General features: G+C 42.6%; 2 protein-coding genes across 5 annotated transcripts in view; both read left to right on the forward strand.

Annotated features, from left to right (window-relative positions):
• The window catches only part of ECD (ecdysoneless cell cycle regulator), a 464207-nt gene that overhangs the window by 268009 nt on the left and 179390 nt on the right, over positions 1-16808 (forward strand). The gene's annotated exons all lie outside the window — the stretch shown is intronic.
• Positions 1-16808, forward strand: part of LOC147026747 (G protein-regulated inducer of neurite outgrowth 2-like) — a 137019-nt gene that overhangs the window by 102025 nt on the left and 18186 nt on the right. Inside the window, exon 2 of one of the 4 annotated variants that reach the window (XM_085882516.1) lies at positions 6937-7058. The exons of 2 other annotated variants lie outside the window; for them this stretch is intronic. In XM_085882516.1, coding sequence (XP_085738642.1) covers positions 6974-7058 — 85 coding nt within the window. In that variant the 5' untranslated portion in view covers positions 6937-6973. Of the gene's footprint in view, positions 1-5599; positions 5718-6936; positions 7059-16808 lie in introns of those variants that run through there. One more of the 4 variants, XM_085882519.1, reaches the window with a different exon arrangement.

Below are 16808 nucleotides of genomic sequence, written 5' to 3' on the forward strand. Positions count from 1 at the left end.
TATATATATATATATATATATATATTAATGCGCTTCTCGAAACCGCCTGCATACAATAGAAAGTTGTCCTGAGTCAGTTATGCCATTAATATACGTGTAGTTAGGTCCCTACCTTTTGTTTAGTGGGAAAGCAACGGGGTGCGTTGCGATGGGCTATTAGTTAGGATTGATAAATCATTCTTCCCCTTTTATTTTATTCCCTCCTTTTACGATCCATGGTGAAATCATCTCGCTTGCTATCCTCATTTGGCTGGCCACAGCGGACCACCGTCTACCCGGACTCTCGCTTTCTGAGTCAAAATCCCTACGTTCGGCTGGACAAACGCTGTAGCTGTACCACATCCACCTGCCAAAGCCCAGGCATGCGCGGCGTAGGCGGACCATACCGGAGTCTGGCTGAAACCCAGCCCAGAAAGGCAGACCACGTGAATGGCTAGTTCAATCGGGATGCTCGGATCGGACGATGACGTCGGTTTTGAAATGGCTCCTCCCTGAACTCCGGGCTCTATGAAGTACGAAGCAATCCTCAGAGGGTGGTCAAAGTTGGTTGGTTGAAGTGGTTGCGAAGGTGGTTGAAGTCGTTGTGAAGGTAGTTGGGTTGGTTGGAAGGAGAATTGCAGATGAGAATTGGAGGAGAATTGAAGAGTGACAGAATTGAAAGGGGTTTGGAGTAGTTGTGAGTGAGTGTTCCTGCCAGTTGTCTCCACCGACACGACGTCGAACCGCCGCTTCCTTCTCAACCAAGCCTCCTGTCTGGCCCCGCTTTCTGTTCCTTATCTTCGACCTCATGACCTTGACGAACGGCCTCTTGCCTGGTCCTGCCTGCTGTTAATCTCTCCCCTCCCCCCCCCCTTTGGACTCCGCTCTTCTCCACTCGAGCCCCTCCTGCAGACACAATCTCCACATGTACGGTTGTGGCCGAACAACTCAACCATTGGCGAGTGCCACACCACGGAGCATCCTTCCCCCGAAACGCTCAGGTACCGAGAAACTGTAACCTCAACTCCCTCCCTACCTGGCTGCAAAAGTCCCTTTCACAATTGGGTTTACTTTGTCTGAGTGTGTGTCTGAGAGTGTTGGTGCCTGTCCGTTAAGTAAGCCTGTATAAGATCTTTTATTGTTGTGATTGTTGCTTTTATTAATCTCGCATCAAGTCTGCACTGTGTATGTTTTGTAAGTTGCTTGTAAAATTTCCGCACCCCACACCTCTCTCATCTTTCCCTGTATTTCACCCCCAATAAACCTTTGTTGTGCCACATGCTTTTCCTCGCTTATTGTAAATAAATAATTGTTGTGGAAATGTTTTCAGCTCGCCTTTGTCTTTTCCCTCATTGGTCCAGCATGGTTCGGATCCAGGTTTAGCCGGGTCTTTATTCCCAACAATCCGTTCCTTCTCACCAGTGCGTCATTGGCAGTGCTGCTCGGCTGCATCCGATACGGAAAGGAGATCCGATCGGTAGAGTGATCCGGTTTGGACAAGGCATACCCAGGGCGTGGTTCCCTGGTGGTTAAACCGCGTGGTTAATTAGGTAACCCGATTCCCCCATAGGCGAGAGGAACCCAGGCCACACGGCTGAGTTATTGGCGTCCACGGTCGGTTAAGCGACCCACCGCATCACGGAATTAACCGTGAGCGACGGCCTACAATTCCGGGGAGTTTGGTGGGAATCGACGTAGCTTTCCCCCACCGAGTGGTCTTCTCACCCGACCCCGCCGCCCCACAACAATATATATATATATATGTATATATATATATATATGTATATGTATATATATATATATATGTATATATATATATATGTATATGTATATGTATATATATGTGTATATATATATATATGTATATATGTATATGTATATATGTATATATATATATATGTATATGTATATGTATATATACATATACATATATATATATATATATGTATATATATATATATATATATGTATATATATATATATGTATATATATATATATATGTATATGTATATGTATATATATATATTTATATATATATATATATATATATATATATATATATATATATATATATATATATATATATATATATATATATATATATATATATATTAGGGTGTTCCACTTTTGCAAAAGTAGTTGCTGGAATGAAGCACGATGTGCCTATCGATTCCACGAGTGAAGTTAGGTGATCGACCAAAGTTTGAAAAATTTCTCGCCTTTTTTGACCGCGGGCTGGCATTTTGAAAATTCAGGAAAAAATCCGTATTTTTGGAAATAATATTGATTTTTGAATATATATATATAATAAAATGTATATTTCTCTATGTTTAGATGGCCGAATGCACTTCAGTAGGCACCAGTATGATAATAAGTACCCGTAAATATTATTCACAACCTGTTCCAACATTTTGAGAAGGGGTTGCCATTTTGGAATTTCACTGGGGTTGGCAACTCCAGAATCCCAACTCCGACGCCACCAGTTGGTTTCGGGGAAGCCCTCGTTTTGATCCGTTTCTGCAAATCGGCTCACGTTGTTTGTTCAGGAGATGGTTGGCGTTTTGTCGATGGTGAGGAGATGACAGTTGCTGTTTGTTTCGTGTTGTAGGAGATGCTGGGTTGCAAAGATGGCGTTGTTTGTCGATGGTGAGGAGATGACGGTTGTTGTTTGTTTCGTGTTGTAGGAGATGCTGGGTTGCGAAGATGGCGTTTTTTGTCGATGGTGGGGATGTTGTGTTGTTTTAAAATAAAAAATAGAGAAAGAAAAATGGCTACCTCAAAGATTCACAGCCCGGCACATGAACAACGTCCTTTACACATTGGTGGGGATTCTAACTTGAAACACATACTTATCAAAATAACTGATCTTTGGGGAACCTGAATGATGTTCTGTGAATTTCCACAACCGCAACAATATATATATATATATATATATATATATATATATATATATATATATATATATATATATATATATATATATATATATGTGTGTGTGTGTGTGTTTATATGTATATATGTATATATATATATATGTCTATAATATACAGTATAGTATATATATGTGTACACTATCGGTCAGAAGTTTTAGAACACCCCCATTTTTTCAGTTTTTACTGAAATTTAAGCAGTTCAAGTCCAGTGAATAACCTGAAATGGTACAAAGCTAAGCGGTAAACTGCCACAGGTTAAAAAAAGTCTAGGTTACCAACAGCTAAAAAATAATGTAAATTTCAGAGTTGTTAAAAAAGGCCCTTTTCAGGAACAAGTAATGGGTTAGCAACTGCAGCTGTTCTGCAGCAATGGAAGTAAATTAAGCCTTGCAATTTGATGCAAACAATTCCTACAGATGTCACAACTTTTGTTGATTCGTTACAAACCCTCTGTCTGTATAAAAGCAGTGTTGGAACAGACTGTGTTGCTTCACCCTCTGAAGCATTATTTGGACAATATTGCACTGCAGGAAGTAGTATATTGCTATAATAATGGCGAGAAAAAGACAATTAACAAAGGAAGACAGACAGACCAGAATAACTCTTAAAAGTGTAGGTCTTTCCTTTAGAGAAATTGCAAAGAGCCAAGGTGTCATTGAGTACAGTTTCCTACACCATCAAAAGGCACTTGGATACTGGAGGAAACTCTGACAGGAAGATGTCTGGCAGACCCAAAGCCACAACACAATCAGAAGACAAGTTTCTGAGAGTCAATAGCTTTCGTGTTAGGCGGCTCACAGGACAGCAGCTTCAAGCACAGCTTAACTCTGGTCAAAGTAAAGAAGTCTCAGTTTCAACTGTGAAGAGAAGACTTCGAGCTGCAGGTTTGACATGTCGAGTGGCAGTAAGAAAGCCATTGCTTAGATGGCAAAATAAGAAAAAGAGGCTTGTCTGGGCCATGAAGCACCGCCAATGGACTACTGAAAACTGGAAGAAGGTCTTATGGACCGATGAATCAAAATTTGAAATCTTCGGTTCATTACGCAGGGTTTTTGTACGCCATCGAGGAGGCGAAAGGAGGGTTCCTCACTGTGTGACACCAACTGTCAAACATGGAGGAGGAAGAGTGATGATCTGGGGCTCTTTTTCTGGATCCAGAGTCAGCAACTTGCACAGACTGACTGGCACCCTGAACCAAAAGAGCTACCACAGCATTTTTCAGTGCTATGCAATACCCTCTGTTTTCCGCCTAGTTGGTCAGGGGTTCATCCGACAGCAAGATAACGACCCAAAACATACCTTGAGGCTATGTCAGAACTACCTTAGAAGAAAAGAACAAGAAGGTAGGCTTCAAAATCATGGAATGGCCAGCACAGTCTCCCGACTGAAACCCCATCGAGCTGGTTTGGGATGAACTGGACAGAAGGGTGAAACAAAGCAACCTACAAGTGCAACACATTTGTGGGAACTTCTGAAACAGTGTTGGGAAGAACTTTCTGAACAATATTTGATTTCCATTGTGGAAAGAATGCCACAAGTATGTTCGGTTGTTATATCTGCAAAAGGTGGCTACTTTGATGAGTCAAAAATATAGATTAAATTTTGTTCAACAAAACGATTCCATGATTTCATTTTTATCTGCAATAGTTTATTTGTACTATGCTTTAATTTCAGAGTACATTGAAACATTACTCTGCTTAAATTTCAGTAAAAACTGCAAAAATGGGGGTGTTCTAAAACTTTTGACCGGTAGTGCATATATATGTATATTTGTATATATGTTTGTATATATATATATATATATATATATATATATATATACATACACATATATATATATATATATAATGTGCAGTATATGTACATGTATGTATATATGTGTATATTTGTATATATGTGTATGTATATATATATATATATATATATATATATATATATATATATATATGTAATATATATATATATATATATACATATTTAATGTTCTTGGCTCTTGCTTGGTAGTGTCACATCTTACAACGCACGGGTGAGGATAGACCAAAGGGCAGCAATTTCATCCCTGTGCCATTTTTGTCGGGTCGATGGATCCCGCATGTGTTTGGCATTGATATTTTAAAAAGGCACGGGGTTGAACGAGTTTTCTCGGCAGGTAAAAACCAAACAGAACAGCACGCGATCCGGCCATTTCACTGCGCGGTCTCGGAGTGAGCCGGGTAAATGGCGGTATGCGATCCACACCCTCAGTCATGTTCAAAATGTACAGTTGGTACGGATCCCCCCCACCGGCCCACCAACCAAAGAAAAGCCTCAAACGGAATAGGAGAAGTGCAGAGAGTCTTGCGTCCTTTATTCAATGTTCACTAGCACGTTATTCATTGTAAAAATGCAATCATGAGATTAAAACTTGTTTCTTTTTCTCTGTCATGTTATTGTACATCAAAGCAGGTTTAATCTGAGGATAGAGAAATCTCATGATATGGAACGTACGTCACGCCTGCGACTTTTCCATTAACAACAAAAAAAACACAACAACAACAACATTGGGCTTGGTGTGATGTCTGATTATCAAGACAAGTATATAGTACTGTACCTGTCTCGATTCTCGAACTCTCTGGACATTGTCATTCGTAATTGTCAAATCTATATTGTGGTTCATGGCCAGGGCTTGGAAGAGTTAGCATCTTTGGAAAGAGAGATAGGTAATCTCGATTGGAAGACATCCTGGTTACAGTACATGACGGAGAAAAACTTCAAAAGAGAAAGGACATGCATAGATCTTGGTATCTGAACGACATCTACCAAAGGTATGCAGAGATGGGTAGATCTTCATCACCAGAAGGACAACCAGTTCAGGCAGGGTATTCAATCTCTGCTGGTTGTGTTTACCTGTACGCTTACGTCAATTGATTTATTTTATTTTATTATTTAACAACAAATGTTTTCTTTGTAGGTACAAACATTTATGCGTTTACGATCCGTTGAGAGAGGAAAAAAAATAAAACGTTCTTTTTAATTTACTCGACTAAATTTAGAAGAGAAAGGAAAACACATTAAAGGCCATCTGTTGATTACATAAACGACAAAGAGTCAAACCCCTTTTCTGAGGAAAGCCATGAATGGAAAAGCAAATAAAAATCGAGTCAATAGAGTTTAATGTGAAAATAAACCAAGAAACTAAACAAGAGGAAAACCAACCTGTTTGGTTGCTGTGGCAAGATGCTTTTGGCAGTGTAAGCAACACTTTCGACACGCCCACTAGTTTGAGCGTCACGCCCTCTCACCTCGAGCGCCACGCCCTCTATAATCAGCGACATGCCCTCGAACGTCCAATGCCACGCTCAATCGTTGCATTCATTACACCACCGGGTTTCTCAATCTCTGTCGCTGGGTGTTTGGATGCAGGATTGTCATGCAAAAACGGATTGCACCACTGTAGTGTTCTTATGGTCGTGGAATTTAATAACGTCAGGCTGGAGCAGGAACTAGACAGGTAAGTTGCCAGGTGTACCAAATATCTGATAGGTTTATTCCCACCTGAAGATATCCTGCCCTCCCCCTCCCCCAAGCAGACTGTAACCATGTACATAATGGTCCTTATGTCTTGTTACCCTGCTAAAAATAACAAAAACGATGAAGAATGTTGTTTTCTTGTAGTGGGTAACAATACATGTGGACCATGTTGTAGGATGTACGAGTTAACATTTTGATCACCTCAATGTTTAACTGCAGAAGGGAAACCACTGTGAGTGAAAGGAAATGCTTTATGTTTTGTAATCGAATCCATTATTGTGTGGGATAGTGTTGAAGATACAATGTTTGTGTTTTAATACTGGAGAAGTACAACATGTGAAATGCAACTGACACGTGATAGATTCATATGTCATGTGCAAGAATTAAATGCTCCATAGTAGTCACGTGTTGATATTGTGCACTGTAATTGGTTATCGCATGCAAGCAATCAGAAAGTGCCACACCTGCTGAAGGGACTTTTAAGGTACAGGTGGTGATATCATGGTTCAGCAGGAGTGGTACGCAAGACTCTTCAGGAGGATAAGCCGAGATGGTATTGTTGATCATAGACATGGTCGAGGAAGGAAGTTCTAACTGCCCTCAGTACGAAAACCTTCGCCAAGGAGCGGTAAACGGTGAGGCAATGTCTGCAAATCATTTCCGGTTGCTGCAGTACACATCCATTGTGACGACTTTACGCTAATGTGCATCTTCCTCTTCTTTAAGAAATGTTAACACCTATAATTTTAGCTGGGTCATTCGCAATATCTCCACTGGGGTCTATCACATATTGAGCATACCCTGAGTCACGTAGCATAACTTTTTGAGAGGTTGTGCTTTTTTTTTGTTTTTCATCGATTGCTTCTATGATCAATAGAACCATCTTCGCATTTAATACTCAGTCTTGTGGACATTCTATACTATAAAAAGAGCCGTGCATTGTCCATGTGTGCAAGTTCCACCCATTGGTTGGACACAGGGGTGTATCTGTGGAAAATAGCACCTATGGCAAGCACTGAAATTGCGCCCCTGTCCAAACATCTGACACCCATCCTTTAGATAACTTCACCATAATATCAGCTCAAAAATACAATCTAAGCTCGTTAATCATTTAATTAACAAATTATGGCACTACATGAAAATTACAACTTCACCTTCCTTGCTTTCACTGATGCAAATTTGTCTATGATGTGCTCAAAGTCAGTTTTTCAGTTTCTTCTCTTTCTACACTCAGCAGAACAAGATCAGAGAGTCTGCCTTGACCCATGGAGGCTCTCAAATACAAAAGTATTCGTTTTAACTTGCTGAATGATCTCTCGCAGCTGGCGATGGAAACTGCGATGGTTTGCATGATCTGAATAGCAATGCAAAGATCGAGGAAGACGCTCTCATCTCCATACTGAACAATAAATTTGAGAAGCTCTTCAGCTCTTGATATTTTCATGTTGGCCTGACTTGATAGCAACATTCTGCAATCCAAAATTTCTTCATATAGCTGCTGTCCATCAACATCAGAGCTGTACAATTCACTCAAATTTTCACACTTCTTCTTTAAGCATGAGTCACATTTGCTCTAAGGCTAGGATACGGCGGCTATACCCCCCCCCTGAATAGACAGAAATGTGCGGCGGCCGCAGAGTTTTTGAGGTGGCCTCAGGGTGGCCCTACACCGTATGGCTATCTTTTACAGGCCGTAGGGGTCTCCGTGGAATTAAAGCGCGGAGTTATAACTTTTTTAATTTCTCGGTTGGCTGTAGCAATTTGATAAGCCGTAACCATGACGTAGATGTGTTCCACGTCGACCGTACGTGGGGCGTACGGTGGGCTTGCGTTATTCGTGCGTTTTCCGTAGGCTCTTATCAATGAAAAATGAATTTTGCCAACCCCAAAAAATTACGGCGGCCGCACTATTTCCACGTTCGCCTTAGGGCCCCCCTGCGGTCACCTTGCGGGCACCTTGCGTCTGCCTTGAAAATTATATGGCCGCCGCAGGGATGCCCTAAGGTCACCGTGCGACATCAAATCAAAGACCGTACGGAACCCCCACGTTTTCGGTCTCCACAATTTCTAAATACCCCGTTCGGCTACCCAAAAAATAAAAACATGTGACTGCTACATTGTGTGACCGTAGAAATACTGTGGCCGCCCTATAATTGCTAGTGGCCGTAGATTTTTTTTTTAGACCCTACGGCCGCCGAGCCAAATATGACTGAAGCATTAGGTCGTTACTGTCGAGGCCATAACACAGTCCATCAACATCGAGAAGGAACCCAAACTTGGCGTCAGTGTCGTGCAAACGAGCGAACCTTTTATCCATTTCTCTGTGAAGATGGTCGAGTCTTCCCTTCATGACTCTTTCCATTTCCTCCTTACCTGTTAACCCAGTATCTCTCGAGTTCTCATCAGCCATTCGTTTATTTTGTCTGACGGCTTTCAACTTCAATATTCCATTCTTGACAGAGACCAAGTCCTGCTCAGTGCCCCCTCCCCTTTTCAAGTGGCACCCAGGGCATGTGCCACGTCTGCCATACCTTAGGTACGCCACTGGTTGGACAGTTTGCCTGACTGCACCCACAATTTCTATACGACGGCCACCATATTCCTATACTCCGTATGGGTTTGAGGTTTCATTGGTATTTCTCTTTCTCCCTTTCTCCCTTTCTCCCTTTCTCCCACTCTAATTCGATATCCAATTTCATTTTTGATTGTCGCTAAGATGCTTTAAGATTGGGTTGCAAAATAATTGGGAAGAAAATGTATTAAAATATAGAGAGTGAAAGGGATAGTGACAAAGCAAGCACCAGAACTCAGTCAACTCGCTTATCAGGAACGACTCGGGCAAGTGGACATGTTCTCCCTTCACTACAGGTGACAACGAGAAGACTTGATTGAAATCCACAAGATCATCAAAGGCTTAGTAGCCACGGATCCCGAGCACTTGTATTCCGAGCACGGATCAAGCAACTGGAGAACATTCTCTGACGTTGTTTCAGGAGAGGAGTTGTACGGCTCTACAAAATAACTATTTCGGTCAAAGAGTAACTGAGAGATGTAATAAGCCTTCCTCACTTTGTAGTAACTACACTATCACTTCAAATGTTTAAGAGCAGGTTGAACAAACATTGGTCCTTCTCTCACCAAGTTTTACCCTGAATACCCAACAAACATACACACCTCGTGATAAATTATGTTCAAGTAGTTGTGATATATACCAACCCTTTCGATGGAATGATCGGAAAATTTTACAGGTCTACCTTTTACTTCCGTATAATGATGATTATGAAAATCAGATAAAATTGGCGTTTTTAGACAAAAATGCATTTTAGGTGAAAATAGGCCTATTTACAATCTCACGGTTGTAATGCAAAGCCGTTCAAACACTTTCACAGCTTCATCTTAGCTCTAATTTGATATCTAACTTTGTAATCACAAAGATGGTTTAAGACTCGGTTGCAACAAATGGGAAGAAAATCGGACGAATGTTGATGTTTTAAAAGGGAAAACACATTTTGATGGCTGTTTCTCGTTGGAGGTGAGACTGCGAGAGGGGAAAGGGGAGAGGGATTTTACATTACGTGGAATTTCCACGGGTCCCATTTTGGGACCATTTGCCATTTGCTCCTGTCCCATTTGCCACATTATATCGTTGTGGTGCCGGGTTCGGGGGCGAGCAACGACCGCTAGATGGAGCAGTTGGGCCATCTCCCCTCCGAACACCCGGAATTGAAGTTCATCACTCCGGATAACTCCGAAGTCGACGGGTCACTTAATGGACGATGGACACCAATATTTTGACCGCGCGGTTAGGGTCTTTTTGTCTGATTCAAATTTACCTAATTAGCCACGCGGTCTCGCTTCCGGGGAAACCACACCCTCGGCCAGCTTTGTCTGAACCGAGTCGCTGTTACCGACTCGGATCTGGCGTAACCGAGCGGAAATTACCAAAGCCGTGCCGGTCCAAATGTCAATTTACGGCACAATCGCCCTCCCTATTTCTCAAGCCCGAACCATACTGGGTCAATGAAAGAAAGCACAGACAACGAACTGGAACATTTAACAGTTATTTATTTACAATGTAAGAGGGAGGGAAACATAGAGCAGACTTAACCATGAATATGATGTAGGCAAATGTACAATGGCAATCACTTAAACGATTTCTACTTAGACTGTCCACAGACAGACACACACATCCAAAAAGAAATGGACCTCGTGGGTCTTTATTCAGCCCTTCAGATCGGGATGGAAGGCGAGCTGAGGGTCAGAGTCTGGCCGGGTACCTGGCCGCCTCGTGCGGTTTTACCGACTCGCACTTGTGGAGCTCGGAGTTCGTGGACGGGAACGAGGATCCCCAACTCGAGCACTCCAACACAACCCACTACGGTGGGACTTGAACCCATGACCCAGAATCCAACAAGCCCACGATCCTGGCTGCCACGAACGACGATCGACGACACGAGCACCACAAAACACCTCCGCCATGACCACCACCACCACGAGCACCAACATGACCACCAACCACCAAGGAACCCCAAAAAAGACCAGACCAGACCCCCTGAGACAGCTCGCCACCCTTCTTATCCCTCCCCCAGGTGGGTGGAGGGATCCACTCTGAGGTAACTCGCCTCCGGATTGGTCATGGGGCGTCAGGCGATTGGTGTCCTCCCTCATTGGACAAGGCGAACATTCCATCTGGCTGGGGCGGGTCAGCCCTGAGGTGATCTCACCCCCGATTGGATGAGGGGAACATTCCATCTTGCTGGGGCGGAGTCGGCCCTGAGGTGATCTCACCCCCGATTGGATGAGGGGAACATTCCATCTGGCTGGGGCGGAGTCGGCCCTGAGGTGATCTCACCCCCGATTGGATGAGGGGAACATTCCATCTTGCTGGGGCGGAGTCGGCCCTGAGGTGATCTCACCCCCGATTGGATGAGGGGAACATTCCATCTTGCTGTGGCGGAGTCGGCCCTGAGGTGATCTCACCCCGACTGGACGAGGCCTCGAACATGTGTGTAATGGCACTGAAGGAGTGGAGGGGGGATTTAATGCAGAAGACTAACTAGAAAGAAACTCACAGCGCACACATGAAATTCCCACTAGACATCGGGGAGAGATTCTAACTATCCACAAATACTTAACGAAATAACAAAAGTTTAGGTCAACTGTATGTGTCAATGCGAATGGTTTCCAGATTCGTAACAATATAGCCCACTCTTTCCACATCGATTCTTCACTTGAATCTGCTGCATCTGTAACTGTGTATGTGTGTGCGCACACGCATGCATTTTAAATAGTGATGTTGCATTGATGGGTTGACTCACTGCCTGAACGCATCTGAGGTTGTGGATCTACTGATGTGGATCCGTGACCGAGGTTGTGGACCCACTATTCGGAGAGGTTCTGGGCTGAAAGGATGGAAACTTTGAGGAAGAACGGTGCCCAGCTGATGATCCGTCCGGTCGGGAAACAATTCAGTTCTTTCAGGTTAAGGTTCTTACTTTAGTTAAGGGAACGATGTTTTGAGGTTAACAATTTTAGATGAAGCTGAATATAGGATGTTGTGAAATTAACATCATTTACAGCAATCCTTAAAATTGTGTGCGTGCGTGCGTGCGTGCGTGCGTGTGTGTGTGTGTGTGTGTGTGTGCGCGCGCGTGCGCATGTGTGTGTGTGTGTGTGTGTGTGCGTGCGTGCGTGCGTGCGTGCGTGCGTGCGTGCGTGCGTGCGTGCGTGCGTGCGTGCGTGCGTGCGTGCGTGCGTGCGTGTGTGTGTGTGTGTGTGTGTGTGTGTGTGTGTGTGTGTGTGTCCTGCTGAAACATGAAGCCTGACTCCAAGGGTCCAAGAGTGGAGGAGCTTTCATTAGCTTAGACTCGTATATGCTTGTCATGTTCATTCCCAGGCCCATAATATTCACCATGTTACAATGATGTGAACATCTAAACTTTCAGTACATTGGCAGGTGTGGCATTTTCTGATTGCTTGCATGACAACCAATCACATTGTGCGATATCAACACATGATTGTCCAATGAAGAATTTAATTTGTACCTCCACCACTGAAGGCAGACAGAGGTTATGTTTTCATTCTTGACTGTCTGTCTTTGTCTGTCTGTGAGCAGGATTTCTCAAACTTTTATTGATGGATTTGGACGAAATTTGGTGGACAGGTTGTGTGTGTGTGATAAGGATGAATTGATTCGATTTTGGTGAATTTGGATCGATTTGGATCCAAATCCGACATATTTTTTTGTTTAAGTGATTCTTCACCATTCAGTGATATGTTCAAAAACGATATATAGCAAGATAACTCAAAAAGTTATGGACGTAATCGGACGAAATTTGGTGGATGACTTGGGTAGATGACAAGAACAAGCCAATTCGATTTTGGTTCAGGTCCAGATCCAGATCTGGCCTATCAGTGGGATACAAATCGAAACTGTTCAGCCTGGCGTAGGTACGCGCTCTAACGAGTGCCATTCCAGTTACACAGGAGATGTGATTCTATAATGTTATTTGAAATGCAAGTCCAGTTTTTATTGTTTCAATTTCTATTGTTTCAAATATTTTATGTAGTAGTTATAGTACAACACCATACTACCATACTTTAGTATGGAAGTGGTTTGAAAGTAAACATAACAAATGATTCACATGCTAACTGGCATTCCAATCTGAGCACATACATCATGATACTGAGATTCCAATTTCAAATCCCACATACTTTATTGATTTTAAATCAAAAAACATAAGCGTTTCCATCTTTGTGTAGGTTGACGAAGCAGATGCTGTTCCTCATTACAGCCTCCTGTAGGATTGCACGTACAAAGCAATGTTAGTGGGATGCGTTCTCAATACTAAGGATCGGCTCACTCAGTCACCATCCGCAAACACGTGTTTCAGGCTGGTTTGGTGTCGGTAGCACTGAGCAGATGCCTCCCCCACCCGTGCGTGGGTATGTCAATACCTCTTGTGGTGTTACTAGTATTGGCCCCTTCACTGTTGTGGGACCAGGAACCATCTGCCATATGCCACAATTGTTGTATGGCTTCTTACTAACAGGATGTGTTTGCTACACACCATCCTGTCTGTCACATGATCAATATGTATTGTGTGTGATGTAACATTTTAACTGCTGTTAACCTTTAGATGATTATGTGTCACTTTATGGCAATACAATTTTGATGTTGACGCCATCTCGGAACACACTTTTTTTTTGTGGTGCAAGTATGAAATAGATGGCAATGGACTCTTTAACCTTTTGTACTTCATCATATCATTACGAAGAACGATTTTAGGCCCGGGTGAACAGTTTGTACGATTGCTGGGTGATGTGGATTCTCTGAAGATACCTGAACCACTTAATTACCTCCGCCATCCAAGGTGAAGGAGGTTATGTTTTCACCCCTTTCTGTTTGTCTGTCTGTTTGTTTGTTTGTTACTTGCAAAATCCGAAGATTTTTCAAGTATATTGGTTAGTCGATTTTGTTATTCTGTTTGTTTGTCTGTTTGTTTGTCTGTTTGTCTGTTTGTTAACTACAGGTTACAATTTTAAACCGATCTTCACGAAACTTCACCACATGGTAGAGTTTGACATAAGGAAGAAGTATATTGTTTTTGACATCAAAAGGTCAATAGGTCAACATTGGCCAAAGGTCAACAACTTGGGTGAGATTTCTAAAGTCCTCAATTTTCATCCGATTGACTTGAAATTTGAAGATGATTTATATTTCGGGTCACTGAATTGAACCACCAATTATTTTGGAGGTCCACATAGGCCAAAAGGTCAACATAGGCCGAATATCTAAAATTGTCAATTTTCATCCGATTGACTCGAAATTTGAAGAGGATTTATATTTCGGGTCACTGAATTCAACCACCAATTATTTTGGAGGTCAACATAGGCCGAATATCTAAAATTGTCAATTTTCATCCGATTGTCTTGAAATTTGAAGATGATTTATATTTCAGGTCACTGAATTCAACCACCAATTATTTTGGAGGTCAACATAGGCCGAATATCTAAAATTGTCAATTTTCATCCGATTGGCTTGAAATTTGAAAAAGAGTTGCAGATTTGGTCATTGAATTCAACCACCAATTATTTTTGAGGTCAAATTTATTTCCTGGATTTTGCAAGTATCGTGCTCTGCACGACGTCTTCTTCTTCTTTGTTTGTTTGTTTGTGTGCAGGATATCTCAAAAAGTTGTGGACGGATCCGGATTATATTTTGAGGACAGGTTGGGTTTGTGACAAGGATGAACCGATTAGATTTTGGTGAAGACCCGGATACGGCTGCTCGAATTTTTTATATTATTCTTCACCATTGAGAGATTGGGCCAAAAATGATACATAGCGCGATCTCTCAAAACGTTGTAGACGAGTTCAGATGAAATTTTGTGGACATGGGTGTGTGACAAGAATTAACTGATTAGATTTTGGTGAAGATCCAGATCCATATCCGACGACGAGAATTTTTTTTTAAGTGATTCTTCACCATTGAGGAATCGCACACTCGCCTCTTGGCTAGCCTTTGTTTGAATCTGTCTAGCCTTTGTTTGAATCTCGGCCCAGCTACAAACTGACACCTTGGTGTTTCACAGGAAAGGGTGATTTCATTAATGTGTGTGCCATCCCTCGGATGGACCTTGATCTAGGCATCCCATCTTCCGGCATTAGTTGGTGGATGTTAAAGATCCCATGGTGTCCTTTGCAAAGAGTTGGTGAGATATCACCAGCACCATGGCCAACTTCCAAATTCCTGCCCTAACATAGAGAGAATTGCATCAGTGGCACAGCAGCTCCCTCAGCCAATCATCTGCACCATCGGCCAATGATGCTATCCCATACCCTTGTGCTGCATACGAAAGAAGACGACAGCTACCATAGAAGTGTATGGCATAAGATTACTGTTGATGTCTGTATTTATGATTATGAATGGAACAGACCAACTGATCAAAGGTTGTTTTTTTTAATGGGGGAAGTTAGAGCACCGTTACATAAATCTGTGCCATCGTGGTGGACTGAGTTCGATGTGAACTGGCATGGATGTGTTTTTAAATGGATTGTGGTGTTGATATTAATGTTGATTTCTGAGTGGCAACTTCTCCAGCTACCCAGCTCTAGAGCCAGCAGCAATGCTGTTAGACAGTTGGGATGGTCTCTCGAAATGCCCATGTCATTTCATTTTCCAAAGTGCAAGAAGAGGATTGCACTATTTCAGGATGCGTGTTGTGCAGATAAATGTTCATAACTTACAAAGCCACAGCAGAAGGATACACAAGAAACGTTAGCAGCAGAGGAGGAGAAGGAGGAGGAGGAGGAGGAGGAGGAGGAGGAGGAGGTCATTCAGCCCATTATGTACTATATGTGCTGCACCAACCCCGGTATCATCACCCATCCACAAACAAGCTACCGACAAGTCCTGCCAATATCCCCATACCTCCCTATCTCCAATACATCCAGGTACCCATCAAATCCCATTTTAACTTATCCATCCTCTCTGCTGCCACTACATTTCCAGGGACCATTCTGTGCATTAACCACTCTCCAACTGAAAGACCCCTGCCTTAAAGCTGGCCACTGCTGAAAAAACCCACTGCACCTATCTTGTCCACATCCTTCATTATCTTGAGCATCTCAATCAAACCCCCTTGCAATCGACTTTCCAACACATAAAGTCCTGTCTCCTTCAACCATTCCTCATAGCTTAGCCCGAGCAAGCCCGAGAATCAATCTAGTAGCTCGACACTGTACCCTCCCTCGACACTGGCAGCTAGTTTCTTCCTCAGATATGGTGAGCAAAACAGTACACAATATTTGAGATGAATCCTCACTAAATTCCTATACAGTCAATACTTTTGATTTATAATTTATCCCCCTATGAATACGTGTACAACCTGAACCCTGTTAAGTTTACCTGAACTGCTTGGCACTGTGCTGTTTGCTTCCTTCTCCCCAACATCAATATCTATCGCCATCCACGGATCCTTTTCCTGTGTGACCAACTCCATGATTGCCACTTGCATCATGTAACATCTATTTTGATTCTTCTTTCCCATCCCCAGCACCTTACATTTCTTTATGTTAAACTGGATCTACCAATCTTTTGCCCAATCTTTTAAAGTATCTCCACTTTCCTGTACCTCATCACCACCATCTCTGCTCTCTAGCTTACCTCCAAGCTGAGTATCATCTGCAAATTTAGAAAGCTGCCTCTCAACCCCACTCTCAAAATAATTGATGTAAATTATGAATACTAACCTCAACCTCCGCCTCCCAACCTCAAGTCTTCACCAGCCCCCCTTCCAACCCGAAAGCATCAACACCACCGATGACACCTGCAACCTCTGCCGGCTTGGATAAAAACTCCCTTGGGGAAATCCATGTTGACT

Source organism: Eptatretus burgeri, chromosome 5 (assembly GCF_056783735.1).
Source record: "Eptatretus burgeri isolate ZD-2024b chromosome 5, Ebu_testis_v1, whole genome shotgun sequence".
Classification (NCBI taxonomy): Eukaryota; Metazoa; Chordata; class Myxini; order Myxiniformes; family Myxinidae; genus Eptatretus; species Eptatretus burgeri.